General features: G+C 41.6%; 1 protein-coding gene across 2 annotated transcripts in view; it reads left to right on the top strand.

The window, feature by feature from the left end:
* Window positions 1–19,560, top strand: part of mkln1 (muskelin 1, intracellular mediator containing kelch motifs) — a 27,764-nt gene extending 8,204 nt beyond the window's left edge. Inside the window, exons 6-18 of one of the 2 annotated variants that reach the window (XM_051392555.1) lie at window positions 627–819; window positions 976–1,053; window positions 1,394–1,459; window positions 4,300–4,412; window positions 4,656–4,868; window positions 5,092–5,313; window positions 5,422–5,551; window positions 9,807–9,954; window positions 10,602–10,716; window positions 11,878–12,017; window positions 12,904–13,006; window positions 13,376–13,430; window positions 14,092–19,560. In XM_051392555.1, coding sequence (XP_051248515.1) covers window positions 627–819; window positions 976–1,053; window positions 1,394–1,459; window positions 4,300–4,412; window positions 4,656–4,868; window positions 5,092–5,313; window positions 5,422–5,551; window positions 9,807–9,954; window positions 10,602–10,716; window positions 11,878–12,017; window positions 12,904–13,006; window positions 13,376–13,430; window positions 14,092–14,213 — 1,698 coding nt within the window. In that variant the 3' untranslated portion in view covers window positions 14,214–19,560. Of the gene's footprint in view, window positions 1–626; window positions 820–975; window positions 1,093–1,393; window positions 1,460–4,299; window positions 4,413–4,655; window positions 4,869–5,091; window positions 5,314–5,421; window positions 5,552–9,806; window positions 9,955–10,601; window positions 10,717–11,877; window positions 12,018–12,903; window positions 13,007–13,375; window positions 13,431–14,091 lie in introns of both variants that reach the window. The other variant, XM_051392554.1, reaches the window with a different exon arrangement.
* Window positions 19,561–19,622: the final 62 nt, after the last annotated feature.

Genomic DNA, 19,622 nt, shown 5'->3' with positions numbered 1-19,622 from the left:
GATTGAATTACAATCCTGCAAATAGGTTTTAAGTAGGGCTGGGTTTTCATGCTGATACGAGTTAAGCACAACCTTATTGAACATGTAGTCTCATTCAGTTTGGGATCTCTGTTTTCAAGAAAGACCTGCATCCAAAAGAATAAACAAGCATAGACACACACACACACACATTATACATTTTCACAATAAAGGGATATATTTCCAAATGTGATTGTAAATGCACAAGGTGAAATAAGAGAATGTAACTTCCCATCACAAAGCATGCCAAACTTCTTAGTGCCAATACCAAAGGATAAATCCAGTTTATTACAACTCAGGTCTTATTTTCATCCATCTCAGAATTTATTGGCTATTGTCTGACGACGATTTACCATCTAGGGGCAACAGCCAATGTTTCAAGGCTTCCGGTGCAGCCAGCGGATATCCAGAAAATGGATATCTGCATATGAATGCAGAGATTAAGTTTCCGCCGGTGTGTTCCGCCGCGTTTGCTCCCCACACACACTATTTACCTGCATGCAAGCACACCCACTCAAGGGACTGTTGTCACCTTTTAAGTAGGCAGCTCCGCATTGGTGGAATGATTTTGAGCCCAGATCTATTTCCTCTCCATCGTGCCCCTGCAGTACAGAGAACAGGAAGCCATCCGCCTTTGCCTCAAGCACTTCAGACAGCATAACTACACAGAGGCCTTCGAGTCACTGCAGAAGAAGACTCGGATAGCACTGGAGCACCCAATGCTCACCCACCTGCACGACCGGCTGGTGCTGCAAGGAGACTTCGACGCCTGTGAGGAGCTCATAGACAAAGCCGTGAGAGGTATCGTACTGGACCTGACCAATCTAGAGTAAAACATTACAGGCTACTGCTGACTACTTCAATCTTTCTGTTTTTGAATTCTGAGTTCTGAATGGTACTTTCTGCTTGTGGTGATGGTGAGTTTTGCCACGCTTAATCCTCTTCTCTCCTCGCCAGACGGTTTGTTTAACCAGTATATCAGCCAGCAGGAGTACAAGCCCAGGTGGAGTCAGATCATCCCGAAATGCAACAAAGGTACAAGCGCCCAAGAAATCAACCGAGACGACATGAACAGTGAGACCATCTATTCAAGGGGGAAATATCCCCGATCCGTCAAACATTTCAGCACGCTGTTGTAGCTTTGTGGCCTTGTAGCTAAAGCAATGCCGCCTTCCCTTCTTTTGTTTCTGCCCTCCTCTACTCCTTCCACCGTTCCACCCATTCCACATTATCCTCTCTCTCTCTCTCTCTCTCTCTCTCTCTCTCTCTCTCTCTCTCTCTCTCTCTCTCTCTCTCTCTCTCTCTCCTCTGCGTCATCGCTCATCTTCCACACTCATACGCCATCCTTGTCTCTTCCTTCCGCTCGTCTTCGCAGGTGACGGCGACGACAACAGGCCAGGAATGAGGGGAGGACATCAAATGGTCATTGACGTCCAGACTGGTGAGACCCACGCAGCCAGTGTTATGACTTGGCTGTTTTAGCGACGCTATGACTCATATCCTCCTACACAGACTCAGAATGCAAAGCTCTATTACTGTTTAATCAAATTAACTCTCCCTCCCTCCACCCCTCCCTCCCATCACCTCCAGCCCTTCTTCTCCTTCAAAGGAAAACAGTCCTGAGGGCATTTTCTCTTCTTAGAGCACATAAATCACGAGTTTTTGTTTTGACAGACACACAGCTATTGTGTTTTTTTTTTTTCTGTATCTGCCGACATTGTTGGTGGTGTACTTCCCCGCTGGCCATCTGAAAAACAAAAGCCTGCATTGTGTGTGTGTGTGTGTGTGTGTGTGTGTGTGTGTGTGTGTGTGTGTGTGTGTGTGTGTGTGTGTGTGTGTGTGTGTGTGTATGAGAGAGTGATGCAGTGTCTGCAACTTGTGTCAGGGCTGAGAGAAGGCATTGCCTCCCTCTGTCTCCGTCTCAGGCAGCACACACACTGACTGACTGTTTTGGTAGTAGTAGTTGATAGTAGCAGTCGATACAGCAGATCCCTAATGATTTCTTTGTCACCAGTCCCGTCCCATCCTGATTTGGATCCTTGCTAATTATTTACTGTTTGGATTATTATTTAGAGTGTAGACAAATATGTTTGTCTCAACACAAGGAATGGATTCAAATGTTAAAATGTTGAATGATTCCTTTGTCACCGATAAGGGTTGTGTACCAAAACCCTACACGATCAGGATCTACCGGACCAAATGACAAAGCAGATTTTGGTTCCTGAAATCCTATCACAAACATATTTTAGTGTACTGTTTGTCTGTAATATGAAATCCTGTGTGACCAGGTGAGCCACCATTGTTTCCACACACTTCAGGTTGATTGGTAACATTCTAAAGTTTTTCAGAATACCAACTAAAAGCTAATATGTTAAATTTTAAGTTCAAATTTGCCTTAGCGATAAAAACAGCTGTTCTTTAATGTTGTTGATTATCGATTTGGGCTTCTTTCAGTTTAGGCAATGTACCGTTTTAAAAACTACAGCACACACCCACAGCCATACAAAAACTTTAATTTCAAACTGATGAAAAGTGCAAGAAATACATTTTTCACTCATCCTCAGCCCAAAACAAAGCTATTGTTGATCATTACCAATGACTCATTTAGTGGTTTTTGGCTTTCACAACTAATTTTCTGGCCGTCCTCTTGTTTTTTAATTGTAGCAGTAATGGCACAACTTATTTCCTCCTACACAAGTCTCTGATACAATCACAACTTCCCACAACTTCCATCTGCCTGATCTGCAGTGGCCTGCGTTTGACCCAAACTATGATGTTTTCACTGCAGAGACTAGCAAGCCTTTAAATTAGACACACAACACCAGTGTGTTATAAAGAGGTAGTATATCACAATACATTGTTTGTTGTGTTCTTGTTACAGCACGTCCTCTTTTGCAACCTTGTTACTAAGTAGTTCTCAAGTGAGTTTTGAGAATATTAATTTAAAATGATAACAGGAAAGAAAGTTGGATTCAAAGTAAATGTCCAAAAAAATGAATGCTCAGAGCCCATTCACAGGATTGGAAATATATAAAGCCGGTCACTGTCCCATCTGTTAGTTAATGTTGTGTATAACTTTCTTTTTTGTGTATCAAATACTCCATTGCCCGCTAGTAAAACATTGTAACAGTTTCTGAATTGATACCCTTGTGAGCAGGTGAATTGGGCAGAGACACTTTTGGTGAGGAAAAAGACCCATACAGGTTGCTTTATTAATATTAGTATAGGCCTTTAGAAGTTAAAAAAACAACACCTCCCTTCAGAACAATCAGCACTTGTCACTGTTAGTCATCATCCTTGTAGTTGTAATATGGTCATTGAGGGCTAGCAATTTTGCAAAATTAGGAACAAGAAAGCATTCCCCAAATCTCTTAGAGAGAGTGTGTGTGTGTGTGTGTGTGTGTGTGTGTGTGTGTGTGTGTGTGTGTGTGTGTGTGTGTGTGTGTGTGTGTGTGTGTGTGTGTGTGTGTGTGTGTGTGTGTGTGTCACAAAAGATGTAGTGAAACGGTTTTAGTGTGTGTTAGACCCGTTCATTTAGATATCAGCAAACGCATAAGAATGCTGCAAGCTAAATCTTACCGTGTCATTCCTCTCTGTGTCGATACATTTGTCTACAAAAACAAGTCCTTCCAGAAAAACGCAGAGTTTTTTTGATTGTTGCGGGCAGAAGTCCTTGATTATGCGGCACGTTTTCTTAAAAAATGCAATGGAATATGCGGGATATTTATGCAATTTTATGCAATGAAATTGCGGGAACTTGCAAAAACTCGGGGTTTTCGATGATGTTCATGTCGCGTAATTACGTCACTTCATAATGTTCCCATGGCAACAGGGGAAAATGGCTGCTCTTGTGTGAAGTAAACGCAACATTTTTCAACTTTTTGCTAAGATATATGTGACTTTTTTGCAACGAAAATGCGGGGATTATGAAATAATGCAAGCCCTGCATATTTTGCGCGGAAAGCGGCAATTTATTGCGGCGAAAGTGCGGCGTATTTGAAAAAAATGCGGCCCCCGCATAAATATGCGGACTTTGTGCATTGAATTATGCGATGGCATAATCTCGTTTTTCTGGAGGGACTGAAAAACAGACTTCATCTCAATGAAAGTGTAACTTTAATCAGATTATTCACAGTAACTGCTACTACTGACTCTATGGAAGGTAGAGTGCTTAAGTTTAGCTGGCAGATGGCAATGCTTTCTAAAGCAAATGAGCAGAAGATATTAAATATTGTGCAGCTGCAGTTTGTCCACTTGCTGAGCGATGTTTATGTCCTGCAGAGACTGTGTACCTGTTCGGGGGCTGGGACGGCACACAGGACCTGGCTGACTTCTGGGCTTACAGCGTTCAGGAGAACCAGTGGGCCTGCATCTCCAGAGACACAGAGAAAGAGGTGAGCGGGGTCAGAACACACGATGTCCAAACACAGATACACCAATATATAGCTAATATGTTCCACCGTTGGGTGGTTCTATTTACAGAACCAGATGGCAAGTTAGGTGTTAACCAGAAAACCTTTTATCTTTAGTCAGCTATCATTCCATAAAGATTGTTGAGGTAAAGTTTGCTTGTTAGTAAAATGTATAGTCTTGATCAGTGCCTGAGCAGTATTTGTGTATAACTGTTTTGGTCTCAGAGTGGTCCGAGCGCTCGTTCGTGCCACAAGATGTGCATCGACTCCCAGCGGCGTCAGATCTACACGCTGGGCCGGTACCTGGACTCCAGCGTCAGGAACAGCAAGTCTCTGAAGAGCGACTTCTACCGTTACGACATCGACGCCAACACCTGGACGCTACTCAGCGAGGACACTTCAGCTGACGGGGGGCCAAAGTTGGTGTTTGACCACCAGGTAGCTGGAATCCATGTCCACTTGTACCTCCTTTACTTAGATAGAGGCAGGACAGACTTTTTGAAAATGAAACAAGTTGAAATTTGGCCACTCTAAGTGAGACATATCTCTAATCCTTCCACACATATCGTGGAAATCGGAAACTCATCCTGCTTCCCTTTATTATCGCCCATAACCCACTTTCTAAACTCTCACATCCTGTTATCCTCGTCTCTTCCTGCAGATGTGCATGGACTCGGAGAAGCACATGATCTACACGTTTGGTGGCCGCATCCTGACGTGTAACGGCAGCGTGGAGGACAGCAGGACGTCAGAGCCTCAGTTCAGCGGCCTGTACGCCTACCACTGCCAGGCCGGGACATGGAGCCTCTTGCGGGAAGACTCATGTAACGCCGGGCCAGAGGACGTCCAGTCCCGCATCGGACACTGCATGCTCTTCCACACTGTGAGTCCAGCCTGCCTGTCTGAAAACACATTTTTGGATTTATTCCTGATCAATTTAATAAGATACTGCAAAGTTGGTTGTTAATTATTTCTGTGTTTTCTGTAACAGAGAAACCGCTGTCTGTACGTGTTCGGAGGTCAAAGGTCGAAGACGTACCTCAATGATTTCTTCAGCTACGATGTGGACGGAGATCATGTAGAGATCATATCCGATGGCACCAAGAAGGACTCAGGCATGGGTAAGATTTATCCTCCATCACACAGTTCCTACAGCACACAATTTGGAGGGGATAAGTTTAATATTGAACGATATAACCTTTCCATATTAATCATTTATTGGTTATAAAACCGCTGTGGTTGGTCTGTCAGTCTGATATTGTTCTTTTAATTAAAAACAAATCCCCAGTGGGGGGTTGTGACAAACAAGGAAATTCATAGTCAAGTCAAATTTTAACTCTGAGATAACACAGTGAGTCCAATGATCAGCAGCCTTCTTTTTGGTTTCCTTGTGTGCATTTCCTAGAGTGTAGGAAAACAGACGTCGGCAGGCCTTTAAGAAGACAACAGCTGGCTAAACTGTAACTTCCAACCATCAGCAAACAATTAAATTACTCCCTGTTACTTCCCTGCTGAAGCAGTTCTTTCTTGGTTAAGTATTGTTAGCCTGATTACAGGAATTCAGATCTTCCCACTTTCTTAGAATTTAAGTCAAGTTGTAGGTTTTATTCCAGGTATTGTTCTTTTTTTTTGCATGACTAAGATAAAATCACAAAATCAACCAATTATTTATCTTACTTGTTTGTTTGAGGATGCAGAATTTCAGTGTGGTCATGTAGGGAGGAGGGAGGGTCCTGTAACTTTAAGAAAGTTCACAGAAAGTTAGCCAAAATGCTGGTTTCACTTACATTACCTTTAATATCCTCTGTTATCGTTAACAGTATCAGCCACAACAAACAGATTATTATTAGGCAGTTAGTTACCACTAACTGCCCTGAAATTCCCTATCAGTGAATCTCTAATAATTGCTGTAACCATCATGCTTGATTAGATTTTAACCAAAGGCAGGCAGAGATTTGAAGTACTTCTTAATAGGAGTTGAGTGCTTTGCTTTGGTAACAGTGTCATACAATGAAAGCAACTGCCAAAGTAGCAAAATGCATGTTCTACTCTAATACTGCACAGATGCAATCAGAGAGTCTTCTGCTGCCTAGAATCTGTCAAAATAAGCTTCACAGAGTCACTTTTAATGTGCTCCCATTGCTCTCATGGCAGATTACAGAATGTGAGCCTATTCTGCACATTATTGAATCAGGATTATGGTAACAGAAAAATGTTTTAGTATTCTGTAGCCACAGCAAGACGCTGGCTTCCATGTAAACTAACAGAAATGGGGGACTGCTGTGATACTTTGAATAATAACTGCCTTGCACATTTAAATGCAAGATTAAACAGTTGTTGGGACTCAATACATTTGATTTAATCAGCAATTTAAAGTTTAGTCCAGGCATACTTGATTCTAATTATGTGTGTATGTTATAATTCAGTCCTTTATTACTTTGCTGTTCTAGCTTATTGTTTTTATCCAACACACCCCTTTTTTAGTCTCACAGTTCCAATCATTGTGTGTCAGGCACTGCCACCACCTGACTCCTGCGTTTGAGTGTTTTTGGTGTAGCAGCCCTGTAGCCTCATGAGTATTGTTTAGCTTAAACCTGTGACTCCATCAGACAACAACCTGTGATCGTGGCATCTCTGCTGCTGCATTCAGGGTCTAATGAGCTGTGTGTGTTTATGTGCTTCTCTGCCACTGTCAGAGGAGATGTGACAAATTCTCTGCTTAAAAAGCTCCGGCAGCAGTAAGACACTTCCTGCCCCCCCATCACACAGATTGACTGAGATCTCTGCACTCACAGCTCCACCTCAAACACAGTATAAATAGACCTCCTTCTGCCGACCGCTCACCTCCGTGCTGCCGGAGCCAGGCAGGGAGGGAGAATCTGGGCGCATTGATAATATGGAAGAGAGAAGTTGAAAAAAATCAAACGGGTGTGCGCGTGAAACGGAGCAAGAAAGAACAGAATGTATTTTGGCAGGAAGGAAGCAGCAAGCCCAAACAGTTCTCTCTGCCTCACAGTCAGCGTCACATGTGGATGTGTGCCGGGGCTCAGGGCAGGCTCAGCATCTCATGCTGTTGGTCTTCATGTGCTGACCTTTAACCCCCAACTCTGTGTGGGAGAACGTCTGTCGCCAAGCCGGCTGTCTGTCTGTCTGTCTGATCTCAGCTGGGGGTTTTAGTCAAATTTAGTTAATTTAGATCGTATCACAGTAATTAATTAAATGTTGTCAGTGTTGCCCCTCAGTGGCAGCACAGTGTATTTGAAATTGAATACCTCTACGTTAAAAATAGTTTTAGTATTAGAATGATGAGTCACAGCCGCTGTCTGTCTGGTTCTATGTAGCTTGCCGGATAAATGGCCATCCTGTTCTGTTTTTCTCCTTCTGAGAATGTTCTGAAAAAAGATGATATAAACTATCAGGCCTGACTTGGCAGTGCTTTGCTCAGTTGTGTGTTTTTCTCCCTGCATTGGAAAGAGTATAAAGATGGTCAGAGCTCTGCCAACAAAGAGTTCAGTCTCCATTTAGGGACAGTCTTTACATTTCAGCTTTAAATAAGTACACAACAACATATAGAACATAGGTCTAGTGTTTATAGATATTTTAGTGTGGAAATGTTACGTATGAGAGCTTTAAGAATGGAAACAATATCTATATATAGTGGTATATATGGATATATATAGTTTTTTTCTATATCCATATCACCCAACCTTAATCCAGTATGTCAATATGTGTCAAAAACAACAATAATAAGAATTGATTTTGAACAAATAATCTCAAATTTAAATTAAAAATCTAAATGCTGCAAGACAGTTATAGTAAAAGTGTGGGGGTTTTTTATCGACACATTTAAATTATTCTCCTTTTTCCTGAATTGAAAGCAGCAGAGATAAGATAAGATGTTTCTTTATTGATCCCCCCGTAGGGAAAGATTCAGCTCTGATGCTGAGTCGTTTGAGTGCCGAGCTGCCTGCAGCTTATCATTATTTTCATGCTTCGCCCTCTGTGTGCACAGTCCATGCATATATCCATGCATATATCCATGCAACAGAAGTAGCTGAAAATGGGATGCGTCTTTAACATGTTAGTGTTGTGCTGAACTGTTGGTACAGCATTAAGCTAGATTAAGTTTCTAATAAACAGAGCTATGGTTGAGCCCAGATGTGTCGCCTGTCAGGTTATATATTATAGACAGAGTTGAATTGTACTGAAACACAACAGTATGTGACTCCACTAAATGTTTATTTATAGGGCAGTCTGTTGCAGCTTTCTACAGAATAACTGAAGCCCTAACATACACTGTTTACAATTATCTGTAGGGGTGCACGATAATTATCAGGCCGATAACAGGAAATTATTACGTCATTCCGATAAGTCCGATATCATGACGAATAGCCCCGATAACATATATAACTTTGTCAGCACGGCAGTGCCCCGCTCCCACTATGAGACCTGAATGCCCCGCAGTGAATGCTGCGTTCAAGTGACGTTGGCATAATCAGAAAAACTCTTTCTGAGAATTTAAGAATACCCCCTCATGTCGGAAGAAAACTCGTTAACTCGGTCATAATTTTGGTAGTTGCTGACTTGAATTGATATCCACAGTATTTTTCCACGTTACACATAAACAATAGAAACACAAACTTAAAAAGGACGAAAGAACGACTAGCAAACGTAGGAACAGGGAATTACCGTCACACCGTGAATGCAGCGCAGCGTGCTTACGTTTGAAAACAGACAACATGGCGTCGATTGTGTGGGACTTTTACAAAGTTTCTGAAGAAGACAGGTCGCTTGTTATTTGTAACAAATGTTCCAAGCAAGTTCCACGAGGAGGTAAAAGTAGCACAAGCTTCAATACGTCAAACCTGATAGGTCACCTGAAACATAGCCATCGCTTCGACGGAGTTTTGAAAGCATGTGAGGACGCCTGGGCTGCTGAAGACGCTAGCACAGGGAATTGAACCCCCATCCGTGTAATTTTTGGTGCCTTGCTCCACCCACTGCACTTCCCAGGCCTGCTGTAATAACAGGAGAACAACAGTGTGTGTCGGCGTTTCTCCATCACACCCATCTTAATTTGCATGCTGTTCACTCTCGTCTCTGTCCCTGCCGGGCCTTGTTGCCATGGCGGCGTGTTGCTGTGTTATGAAGTACTTTTTCTTTAACTCTTTTTAACTTTTATTTCAGTGTGAAGGAAGTTTCATTATTAATGGATTTTTTTCCCCTCCATACAAACAATAAGCACTGACCTGGATCACCTGTAAACATTGTCACATTTTTATCTGAACTGAATCAGATCTGCTGGAGTTCTAAACATTTTTATTTCTTGACTTGACCTTCCCTGTTGATTTATCACCACCGTTTTTGCCTCCGCAGTGCCAATGACGGGCTTCACCCAGAGAGCCACCATCGACCCCGAGCTCAACGAGATCCACGTCCTGTCGGGCCTCAGCAAGGACAAGGACAAACGCGAGGAGAACGTCCGCAACTCCTTCTGGATCTACGACATCGCCCGCAACAACTGGTACGAGAGAGAGAGAGAGCGAGAGATAAACACACATCACAGTTTCTGTGATCGTCACAACAGCGACGAGGAGAGAGTGTACACACAAACTCGCAGGAAATACTTTCTCACACAACAGCTCTTTGTAGCCAAGATTGTCACCACAACAGATAACAAGAGAGCATGCATGCAAACAACACACTCACACTCCAACATTTTTACACAAATGTCAAAGCATTTCCTGACCTCTCAGCCCTCCACCGGGGAACTGCATGTTCCCACTGTCTCTGTGACTGTGTGTGCGTGCGCGCACATGTCATGTTTGGATCAGTGGCTGTGAAAGAACAGGCTGCAGCCCTCACTGTTCCAGGACATTGATTTCAGTAGCTGTTCTTGCACTCGGTGTCCAGTGAAATAAGTCAATAAGACACTTGCAGCATTACGTTGACGTGTGCTCGTTCCTCTCTGCTAGGCCTGCGTGGGCGTGTGTGTGTGTGTTTGTTTGTGTGTTTGTTTGTGTGTGTATACATGCGTGAGAAACTGTATTTGTTGAACAGCTTTTCCTTGAGCCTTCAGGAAGTGTTGAGCTTTTTTTTTTTTTGTCACTAATGTAAATGTACTCCCTCTTTCTTGTTTCGGTGTGTGTGTGCGTGTGTGTTCATGCTCAGGTCATGTGTGTATAAGAACGACCAGGCGGTGAAAGAGAACCCGAGCAAGGCTCTGCAGGAGGAGGAGCCGTGTCCACGCTTTGCACACCAGCTGGTCTACGACGAGATGCACAAGGTAACACACACACAGCTCGGACTCGCACACACACTCTTGTTTAGTACACCATCGCACAGATTTCCTGACACTCAAGTAGTAACACTCCAGCTTACAGCTCAGCTTTGTCAGATTTTAATTCATGCTGCGTCAAGTTAACGCATCTCCTCGCGAGCTGCTCATTCACACACCTGGCTTAACTTTTTGATCACAGCTGTTACATCCTGTTGCACCAACACCTCTTTTTTTTTCCCTCAAAGGCATTGAAAAACAATGTCAGTCACACTCCTTACAACTCCTAACAAAGCTGGTGAAGGGCAAGAGCCAGTCAGGCAGTCAAAATGATGGAGATGATTGTGACCACATTTGTGGCTCAAATTCTCCAAGAATTTACAATCATCAGAACAGAAGAAAAAGTACAAAATCAACTATCCATGCATATTTGTAAATGTTGTTTTCTCCAATCCTTGCAATATAACTTCCAAAAATGAAGAAATCAGTAGAATACTTGTCACAAAAAGAAATATTTGCAATATTTTGCAAATTCAAACTGCCCTGCAGGGAACTTTCATTTTGTGTTGATTCTGGCGGCCCCTGTGGTCAAAAGTGGTAGTGTTTCTACTGCAGGCATTAAGAATAACTGTATAGAAATAACCAATCTTCTTGCTGATGGCTTCTTCTTATTATTATTAAATTATTAAGTATTATCTTATTAAATAGTATTAAATTGAGACTGTTTCATAACCATTTCAAAACTACTTGTGATACATTTAAATAATCCAATTTGGAACCAGTGTTATAAGCCCAGGATAAATAAAACCGAACCCCAACAACATGCTATTATCAGTGAGTTGTTGTTCCTTTAGAATTGTTTGATATTTACAAAAAATGATTTATTAGCACAGTTTTTCAGAAAGTATATTTTGGCTTCATTAATCACAACAGAACTCTAGGGTATTAAATAGTTGGATTTTTAACTGTTGGAGAAAAAAAAAATCTCTCATTGGCAATTCTTAGCAACCATCCAATTATCTGAAAACAGTTTCACATAATTAAGCAATATGCATTTTCTTGGATTCACTCGTTTTTTTGTTAGTTTATGAAATATACATTTAGCTGTTTTCCTGTTTGTGTGTATAAAGACACTGAGGAATAGAATATCTAATGATGGTGTGTTTCCAGGTGCATTACCTGTTTGGTGGGAACCCCGGGAAGTCTTGTTCTCCAAAGATGCGCCTGGACGACTTCTGGTCTCTCAAACTGTGTCGGCCCTCCAAGGAGTACCTGCTCCGCCACTGCAGATACCTCATCAGGAAGTACAGGTCTGTAGCTTATTTACTTCCAGCAGCAACACACCACCAAATGTGCTGTGTCTTTTTATTGATGCAGCAGTGTGATATACTGTTATCAGCATCAATACTGACCGTATTAAACAGATGGGGTAGTGCCCAGAAGGGACCAATCACATTAAATGATGAGTCGGAGTCGTTATAAAATTATAACTACTGGATTTTATAAACCACCTTGAACAGTATAATTTAAAACGATGTTGGTCTATTAGCAAAGGAGTGATGTGTAGTTACATCCTCATTTTAACTCGCATCAATTTCACACAATGAGGTTTATAAAGATCCAATAAGTAAAAGGTCTTGTACCAGATAAGTCGTTTGTATCAGCCACTACACTGTTGTCCAAGTATTGGAATCTAGAAAAAGAGCTTTCTGTTGATGGGTTGGTCCAGGTTTACTAGAATAAACTAGAATTGTTCAGATATTTGGTGCATTATGAGGTTAATCCCACATTTGACATTTTTTCCTTGGAAATCTTTACAGATCCCAATAGAAGATCGTAACTCGTAAGATATAGGTTAGGCCAAGTAAGTCACATGGATGACAATAATGAGGGTTCTTGGTTAGTTTTCAGACACTTTCATGTATGTGTTGGACACATTCAGCAACTTCATATCAGCAGGCTATTCATAAGGTTTGTCAGTGTATTTAACATTTGTTGCCATTAGATGTTTTATTTGTTAACAGTAAAAGACCTGATAATGTCATGTAGTAAGGTAATGGAAAGTCAGTTATGATTGCTGCTGAGCTGTGGGATCCTCTCTGCTTTGCGTCTGTTGCCATCTAGTGCTGTTTTATTGTAACTGCAGCCCCACAGTGTGCCTGTAATGTTCACCATCAGTGTGTTTGGACCTGCCAGGTTTGAGGAGAAAGCCCAATCGGAGCCACTGAGTGCACTAAAGTACCTGCAGAACGACCTTTCGCTGACGGTGGACCACACAGACCCTGATGAGACCAAGGAGGTACCCTTCAGTATTAGTTTGGTTTTCATGGCAGGGTTTTTTCTTGGCTAGAGGTAAGAGCTAAATTAAATGACCACTGGGAGAATAAAGAGGAAATAAACCAGAAAGAAAAGGTTTAAAATGTACACATAAAGAGTATAGCAGAGGTTAATAGAGTCAGAGAAAATGTAGATAAAAGACTGGGAATTATGCAGAAGCCCCATTACTCTAAGCTATAATTTCTAACAATCTGTCCAGCTGGATGTGTGTATGTGTGTGTATTCTGCCCTCATTGGTATGCTGCAGCAGGAGCTCCTTCTGCTGTGGCTGTTTGTTTGTTCACTACCGTCTAATGTGAAAGTGTCTCACACAGTTTGCTTTGTGCTTCAGTTCCAGCTCCTGCCCTCGGCCCTCTTCAAGTCCAGCTCTGACTTCATCCCTCTGGGTAAGACCCTGATCTCTGTTCATACAGAACCACATGTGTGTCGAGACAGGAACAAGATTTAGATTCAATTCAGTATTTTTTCACATAAATAAACCCAGCATGTTTCACTTCAGAATGAGTTTAGCTGGTATGCATGAAAAATAATACAATAAATACAATAAAATAATGTCAAGATTCACACAGAGGAGCAGATTTAGCCGAACTGCTAACATGCTCATGTTTAGGAGCTATTATGTGTAATGCAGTTGCAGAGTCTACTGTACGTAGCTAGCTGTACCTTTTATTAAAGGAAGTGTAGTCTCAGTATGTAAGGATGCAAGTTAGTTTTCTTATTGAAGGTAGAAGAGTTGCACCACTTACTTTTTCTCCACCAGAATAAGAAGTCACTGTCTCACTCTTGTTGTGTTATCGTCACTGTTATCCTCCATCAAATGAATCATATATTGAAAATCAGCGGATCTCTCCAGTTGATTTTTTTTTACACATTCACAGCCGTGTAAACAGCTCATTAGTGCTAGCTTCTGTCAGTGTACAGTCAGAGGGATTAAATCAGCATAAACACCATCAGAGTCCTCCATTCTGCTGTCTCTAGCACCGTGCTCTCGCTGGATTAACTGTTGTTTTTCTGTCTGCCTCTGTCCCTCTCCAACCCTCTCCCCAGGTTTCTCAGACGTGGACCAGACGTACGCTCAGCGGACGCAGCTCTTCGACACGCTCGTCAACTTCTTCCCGGACAGCATGACCCCACCCAAGGGCAATCTGGTAGACCTCATCACGCTCTAGCCCCTCCCACCTCTGACACCCCTCCTTCTCTCCTCCCCCGTCACCTCACCCACCGGACTGACTGAACACCTACCCATCCACGCACCCGATGGGGACGGAGGAGACAAGAGGCCAGTTATTTTTCTATTCCTGAACCCCGCTGATGGGATTACCCTTCACCTGGAGCCTCCCTCTGTCACAGTTACCTGACGGTGAGGGTCGAACACACACACTTAAACAACACTGTGGTATTGGGATACGAGCAAAACTCCACGACCTGAGGGGTGTGTGTGTGTGTGTGTGTTTTTTTCCCAAAATATCCCTTTGGTTTTCTTGCTGATGAAAATTACTTGGAGCACGCAAAACCCCTCTAAACTCTGCCAAACATCACTTGTGTTTTTCATCTTCACTTGATTTTTTTCCCCCCGCAGAAACCTTAAGGCCAAAAAACAAGATTTGCACGCATTTGTTTGCAGTCTTTTATTCATAGATTTTTTCTTTTTTTTTTTCTTGGATTTGTGCTTTGTACCCATGCAAACGCCCACACGGTCGACCACAGGCGTCCAGCCACATGTTTGCAGCAAAACAGATGACGTCAGTTGTTGCAAAAGTTAAGTTGAAATTAGCTGGTTGATCATTTATTTTGAAGACAGGACGGTGTGACCATGATTCAGGAAACCACTTCACTCTCCACAGCTACAAGCTCGCCTGCAAAATCTAATGTGAATGTTCATTTTGATGATTTGGTTTGCTCGCTTTTCTGTAACTCATGCCCCTATTTATGATCGTGACGACCTCGCAAAGGCAAAAAGAGTCAAAACATGTAATAGTGTTGTATGAACAATAGAGAGATAAAGTTTAATATATATCTAAATATACCTTTTATATCGGTTTTGATTGTTATCCCTGTAAAACTGGCTGGTAAATTTGGATTTACTACAGGAGACACAAGGTTTTTTTCCTCAGTAATTAATGGATTGTAACTTAATTCTAAGTGGTTAAATGCTGTACAGAATATGTAAATATACATAGAGGACTTTCTTTGCATTGAACAGATTCTGTGCTGGATCATGTTCTCTCTTGTCCCTTTTCATCAAAAAGCCAGGGCCCACATACAGTAACTTTGTGGCTCTGCATTAAATACTCATTACTACTTATTGGGAAGAGTTGAAAACAATCGGTGTGCATGTGCGAATGAAGTGCCGGTGCCAGTAATCCAGTTTGACAATTAAGAGTGGGAAAAGGCATTTTAGGTCTGTTTGTCATAGTGTGTTAACACAATGTTCCTCAGAGTGATGAATTAGTGGGTGAAATATTTTTTTTCCTCTAAAAAATCCCTAATGTGCCCCTGAATAGATTTGTGAAGTGGACAGCAGGGTTGAGCAGAACCGGCCTCGCCTCCGCATCATCCATTACAACCATGTAATGTACAAACCTTTCAGGTGTTACAACTCTTATACCATGGCCAGTTGCCAACCAAATGCCATACATCATCAAATACATTTTTTTAACTAGTGTAAAAAATTAGCGGCATGGCTAAAAAGAAGTTCAGGTCTCCCTCAGGATGATTGACCTTTCATGTAGCAACATTATCAGGTCAAAATACCTAAGTTTCCGATGTTCCCATAGATTTCTTTTAATATCATTTAAAGTTTTAATTTTGCATGGAAAGTGCACAGTTAGCAGTAGGCACACAAGAGTTAGCTAACAGCTAATGTCTATCTGTTGTTCCTGGGCAGTGAACAGTAGCCTCAGCTGTACTTTGTATTAAGTGCTTTTTTAAAAAACCAAATGTAGCATGCTAACACGCTAAACTAGGATGGTTAAAAAAGAAATACCTTTATGAACATTAACATGCTAACATTGTAACTGTGACTTTGTTAGCATTCTGAGGTTAGCATTTGGTTCAGCTGTAGACTTTACTGAACGCTACTGCTCAAATCAGATTTTATTTTTTGTTAAATGTGGCCCATATAAGATTCCAATGTAAACAGGGCACCGTCCTGAAGTGACCTACATGACTGATGTTGATCTAGAGTGACATAAAGGTCACGTGAATTCTGGTACGACTGTTCACACTGGTTACATTGAAGTCCAACCTGTATCTGATTTGGACCACGTGAGGCCCAAACCAACACTGATACATTTATTTAGAACTGCAAACAAACACTCGTGTCATTGGTGTCCTGTTACTAAAAGTTGGTCCGTGTCAGCCAATCAGAATGTAGAATTTTCCGTGGCCATGGTATAAGTTAATTTTACAGACACAAACCTGGTAGCTGTTATTTAACTCATCCAACAGAAGTCTGCCAGACATGAGCCGGTCGTAGACTTTCACACACAGCTGGCTGCCTGAATGCTAGTGGGAAACGATTGCTTTGCTCTTCTTTATCTCCCTTAAGAAACACTATTCAGAGAGGGACAGTGAGTTTTGATCATTCACTTACTATTCTGATAATGCAACACCATACATGGTTTACTCACATAGGAAGAGTGGGAAACGGCTACAGGAGGAAGGGACACGCACCACAAAGCTTCCCACAAACACTAAATTTGGAATGTGTTTCACAGTCATAGGAATAATTTCCTGTGATCTGGTGTCAAAAATTGGTCGCAACATCGCTAAAAAGAGAAACGCAAGACCAGACTTTAGGGTAAAAATACTTGCTGCTCAAATCTTCCATAAGGAGGTCGAGAGTCAGACCACACGAGTAGCCCTGGAGGATTTGCTGTCTTGCTGAAGGACACTTCTGAAGGGAGGTTGAGTCTGGCCGCGGTACCACATCCCTTCTCACAAACCAGTAGCGCTGACCAGCTGCATGCTTTTAGTTAAAGTTGAAAAGTTTACCTCTGCTGCCACCAAATCATTTCTCGGGGGATTTTGAGGTCAGATTTCATTGGTGCTCACTGGTCACTCAAAGTCCCACCATGTCAGTTTTCTTGTTCATCGTCTTCCATGACTCTCAGATGCTAAAGGATTGTTTTTCAGTGGAAATATGATCACCAACATCCCATCGCAAAACAAAAACAGTGTTCATTGGTGAAATGATTCTCTCCCAGTCGACATTCAGAACAACTGTGATACATGAGAACACTGTGTGACGTCCCTGGCACATCTGCTACGACTGTTAACCACAACTTGTACATAATTGTGTAATGTACAGGATCAGCACTCTTTCTAACTATGAGCTCGAAGAACATTGAGGACATCATTAGGATAGTTTGACTGGAGGGGCAGAATTGGGTAGAAAGATGGTTCGTTGGTTGCTATTTAACACTAGTTTGAGTGGAGGGTCACGTCTGTAATCAGAGTAACATTCAGTGTTTACTGAGACATGAACCAGTTAACTTATGAGTTTCTTTAGTGGCAATTTATATTTAATGCACTTATTTAGAAATTAAAGGACCATACTGATGTTTTTCACATTAAATGCCATATAATTAAAAGTAATGTACTGTAGCATTAAAACGAGCCCCTGTAACACATTGCTCAACTACAACCACTGGAGATAGCTAAATGCTACAGCATGTACAGTGAACTGACTCAGTTACACAGCAATATCGGTCTACAGCAAAGTTTACTAGCATTAGCCACCATTAGCTACTGGTCGTACCTAACAAAACCAGACATGATATTCACCTAAACATTTGTGATATGATGCTGAAGTGAAATGAAACCAGCTGCTGTGTAGAAGGCAGGGGAACAACTATACTATGTACACTAAATGTGAAGCTACTGCTAGCAGCCACTTTTAGTTTCGTTAAGCTTAGCATCATCAGTCCAAAGGTTCCAAACTGCCTACTGACCTCTAAATGTCAGGTTTCAAAGGGGCAAACAAACCACACGATTATCAGTTTAAACTACACTACATCTTAGAAGAATAATAATAATAATTGCTGAACATTGAGCTTTAGCCAACTTTAATGTTGCCTGTAAGAAAAGTCTAAAGTGAGAGTAGTTAACCAAGCTTTATGCTGGCCACCCAACTGTGCCTGGCCAACATATAGTCCACTACATAAACTCCTGTAAAAAATTAAATAAATACATTTACATTTCAGTTTTTGTACGGATTAAACAAACCAGATATAGCGTGTTAATCAGTGAGCTTTAGGGGTGATGCTAAGTGGATATTTTTACCTTGGAACCAGAGCCAGGCTAGCTGTTTCCCACTTTTTCCAAGCTTTTTCTAAGCTGAGCTAACCACCTGTTGGCGGTAGCTTTATATTTAGAATACAGGTGTGAAATTTGTGGAAATGCCCGTAATTACTTTCTTTCCAACTGTTCCTTTAAGGATGCATGGTCTTTAGCCAGAGTTTGCTGACAAAAAACAAAAAAACAAGTATGGTCCTTTAAGTGTCAAACCCCTGTGTGAATGGAGATGTTTGATGCTGTACACTGAACGCAAATAATGTACAGCCCCAGCCTCACTTGATTTGATAATAATAATAATAATAATAATAATAGTAATAATAATACAGAGGACTTTCCATTAAGTGCACTATTGTATAAAATGTCAGATCCCCTCAGGGTGTTGTTTACTGTGATTGTGGGTCCTCTGCTACTGTACCTATCATCACTGTAAATAATCTCACTGGTGTGTTTACATAATCTGCCTGCGTTTCACTGGAGACGAGTAGTTCCCATCACTCCACATTAAAGTTATCTCGCACAGTTTAGCATCAGCAGGGAGCGTCAGAAGCGGCCTGCTGAATTCAGCACGTGTCACGATTTACCACGATAGAGACGTTGCTTGATAGGGTCCCAATTTTTTGGTCGTTTTATGTTCATTTTGCTGGAGGAGGACGATGGCGTGTGTCTGTTCCTGTATATTTTGCCCACATTTCTGCTGCCCTGATACCGATAAATGGAAAGATCAGTGATTTAAAAAAAAAAAGAAAAGAAACAAGACACCAGAGCAAAAAAGAAAGGTTTAGAAAATGCTATGTGAGGGATTATTTATGATTAACCTTTAGGTCTCCTCCTGCTTGCCGTAGCATTTATTTTTGTGCCAGAAGAAAGCTGTGTTTGAAAAGATTAATCGAAAGCACCTTTTGTAAAAAACAAAAAAACAAAACACACAATGCCAAATACTACTTTTTTTTGTTGCTGTTTTAGGGTTAATATCCTCCACGCATCAGTGTTTGCTGGATGGAATCTTATTTTTGAATTTGTTTTATTTTGTCTCTTTTTTTCCCATCTTGCCCTTCTCCCGACCCCTGGGTGGGACTCAGGAGTTTTAAGGCTGGTACTCTCAGATCAGTGAGCACTACTCTGTGGATACAGTGAATGTGTAGAAAGCCTTGTAGTATTGCATTGTATGTAATGTATATAATGAATAAAGATTGTATTTTGTTCAGGTTTTCTTAACTCCTGTCTCTGTGGTGTTTCTGCCCCCTGGTGGCCGTGTCCAGGCGTTACTGACAGCTGCA

This window comes from Dicentrarchus labrax, unplaced genomic scaffold (genome assembly GCF_905237075.1).
Source record: "Dicentrarchus labrax unplaced genomic scaffold, dlabrax2021, whole genome shotgun sequence".
NCBI lineage: Eukaryota > Metazoa > Chordata > Actinopteri > Moronidae > Dicentrarchus > Dicentrarchus labrax.
Note: the sequence above shows the minus strand (reverse complement) of the source record. Positions and strands in the feature narration are given on the sequence as shown.